Raw genomic sequence first — 2,895 nt, forward strand, 5'->3', positions numbered from 1 at the left:
AGGGAAGGGAAGGGAGGGGAGGGAGGGGAGGGAAGAGAAGGGGAGAGGGAGGGAGAGAGGGCAAACAAGCTTAGAAGAGGTGTAACTTTTTTAAAACCCTAATGAAACAAATCACCTCACTTCAGAACATATCTGTGGAATTTAGCAGATGCTTGATGGGATTCTCACACCCTGATTGCCCATCTCAGCCGTGAGTCTACCGAATCGAAAAGGTCACACCTCCTCAATAGCATTCTACACACAAGGTCACACACATACACTGACAAACACACTCATACATCCTCTCTCGCACACACACTTACAGCTTCCAGCCTTTTTCTCTATCCTCTGCCCTAATAATGACCCATCCCTGGGCATGATTACTGTCTCCTCATCCTTCAGCTCTCCGTGTCACCTCCTCAGGAAGCCCTCAAGCCCCAAGTCCCCAGCTTGGCTCAGTCAGGCCCCTGTGTTAAATGCTCTCAGCAAACCACATGCTTTGCCCAGCGCTCTGGTCCCAGTGTGTGAAGGCACACCCACTGGCATAGCAGGTGGGTGCCTGCCCAAGACAGGAGTAGGAAGGACAAGGCCTGTGTCTGGTTTGCCCTCCTCCTTGCCCCCAGCAGCTAGGATGGCGCCAACACTGGGGAGCAAGTTGTTCAGTCCCTGGTAGGTGGATAAATGCATGGATGGGTTTGACCCAGGAAAGCAGGTACAAGGCCCAGAGCAGGGTCCGAGACACTGCAGATGGGCTCAGCTGTAACCAGGCCTGTCCCTGATGGCAACTTGTGTCTTGTAGAAATAACCACAGTCTGGAGTCAGACAGTGCTTGAGTCTGTGCTCGGTCTCTGGCGTGATGAGTGATCCAGGATAGCAATCCTAACAGCTAGCATTTATTGGGTGCTCATTTTGACGCAGCTACTATTATTATTCGCCTTTTCAGACGAGGAAATGAAAGCTCAGAGAGCGTCAATGGCCTCTCAAGGTCATATCGTTAATTAGCATAAACACACCCAGTATCCGCTGGCAGTGCTAGAGGACGCACAACTTAGGAAGGGAGGAAAGAACATCTGTCTGTCCATCATTCCTCCCAGCCCAGGGGTCCAGGAGGGTCCCACGCATCACCGTGAAGCTTCATCGCCATCAGCAAGAAGCCCTGGATTCTCTCAGTTATTCCTGGTGTGCACCCGAGGCTAGGACCTGCCTGGCGGGTGCTACCTACCCTGCCATGACGATGAAGAAATCCAGGCGGTTCCATGTGTCCCCGAGGTAGCACTTCTTGCCAAAAATCCCCAGGGCCACCATCTTGAGCACCATCTCCATGGCAAAGAAGATAAAGATGAAGTCATCAAAGACCTGCAGGGACAGGAGAAGGGAAGCAAGGGACAGGGTGAGGTTGCAGAGCAGGGCCCAGGGGTTGCCGCCACAGTATGAGGTGGGGACACCACATGGATGCAAGGGGCCTGGGAAATACCCGGAAACTCCTCCTGGGCAGAAGGAGAACCTCAGTGATCCCGGTCCAGTGCAGTCATTTCACAGATGAGGAGACTGTGGCCGAGAGAGGGGAATGAATTTGCCCAAGGTCAAACAGCCCATTCTATCTGTTCCCTAAGCCTGGAAACAGATAGAAGAGCCCCAGATAGGGGTGGGGTGAGGGGCCATCCCATATTCTCCCTAATAATTACCAAGCACTGGCTACACACGTGACCCCCATTTTCTCTCCTAATTCTCCCAAGGACCCCATGGATAGTCCCATTTTACAAATGAGAAAACAGAGACTCAGAGGTTAAGCAACTTGCCTCACAGGTAACACAGCAGGTAAGTGGCAGAACCAGGACTGAAACTCCAATGGATCTGACCTCAAAGCCCCCACAGAAGGAGCTGTCTCAAAGTAGCCCCCGGGTACAGGCTTGGGTGTTGCCTTCCTCTGCCCACAAAGGAGGCTCAGGTGACATTATGCCTCCTGAGGGCGGGGCGTGGGTGGAATTCCTGTTTCCAGGATTAGTGAGGGCTGCAGTCAACTCAATTCAACAAACAGGTGCCACACACCTACTGTGTGCCAGGGCTAGGCCAGTGGTGAGGACACAGAGGTGCATGTTCAGTGAACTCACCATGAGGCTAACCGGGCCTGGGGCCCGGGGCTGCTGAGGAGCTTGTTACCCACTCGGACCCCAGACCCACCCAGAGATTCTGCTTCAGCAGGTCTGAGATAGGGTCAGGGGTCTGGATTTTTGCCAAGTGTTCCGGGAGACTCTGGCCCAGTGCTGCCTGGGAGTTACTGAGTCCTATAGAAACCCAAGAGGCAGAAAGCAATTCCTCCCGGGAGGAATCTGGCTTTCCCAGGGAGAGACACTGAGTGTTTCCACATCTCTAAAATGGGTACAGCCCTAACATCTGTGCTACCCGTATACATGCTCTGCACGGGGTTATGTCAGGTACCAAAGGTCAAGCCCTACCCCAGGACCTCAGGAGATAACAGAATGTGAAACCAGAGGCCCACTCCTAAAGGGCGTCTAGGGCTGGGTGTGAACTCGGCCTCTAGTCCAAGAGCACGGGGGAGGAAGTGCAGGTTGTAGGCAGAGGAGAGTCGGGGTCACTGTGCTTTGCAGGTATGTGTGAAGGAGGTGCAGGAGAAGGCTGGTGAGAGCACCTGGGTGGGAGAAGATTGAGGCCTGGACTAAGGCAGAGGCCCCAAGCTGGAGAGGACAGATAAAAGGGAGAGAGGATCCGAAGGATAATAGGAAGACCAGCTGGGAGTGAGGAAGGGTCAGCCAAGTGAGGGCAGCTGGTGGTGGCTGAGTGTGGCAACGCGCTTGATAGGGCAGCGCAGGATGCGGAAGGGCACGGAGCAAGGGCGGGGCATGGGGCGAGGGGTGGAGCGGGCGGGACAAAAGCCAGGATATGGGGCGGGGCGTG

General features: G+C 54.4%; 1 protein-coding gene across 1 annotated transcript in view; it reads right to left on the minus strand.

The window, feature by feature from the left end:
• The window catches only part of CACNA1I (calcium channel, voltage-dependent, T type, alpha 1I subunit), a 130,675-nt gene that overhangs the window by 90,375 nt on the left and 37,405 nt on the right, over window positions 1-2,895 (minus strand). The window contains exon 3 of the mRNA XM_011979122.1: window positions 1,202-1,335. Coding sequence (XP_011834512.1) covers window positions 1,202-1,335 — 134 coding nt within the window. The remainder of the gene's footprint in view (window positions 1-1,201; window positions 1,336-2,895) is intronic.

The sequence above is a fragment of the Mandrillus leucophaeus genome, unplaced genomic scaffold, assembly GCF_000951045.1.
Source record: "Mandrillus leucophaeus isolate KB7577 unplaced genomic scaffold, Mleu.le_1.0 Scaffold2, whole genome shotgun sequence".
Classification (NCBI taxonomy): Eukaryota; Metazoa; Chordata; class Mammalia; order Primates; family Cercopithecidae; genus Mandrillus; species Mandrillus leucophaeus.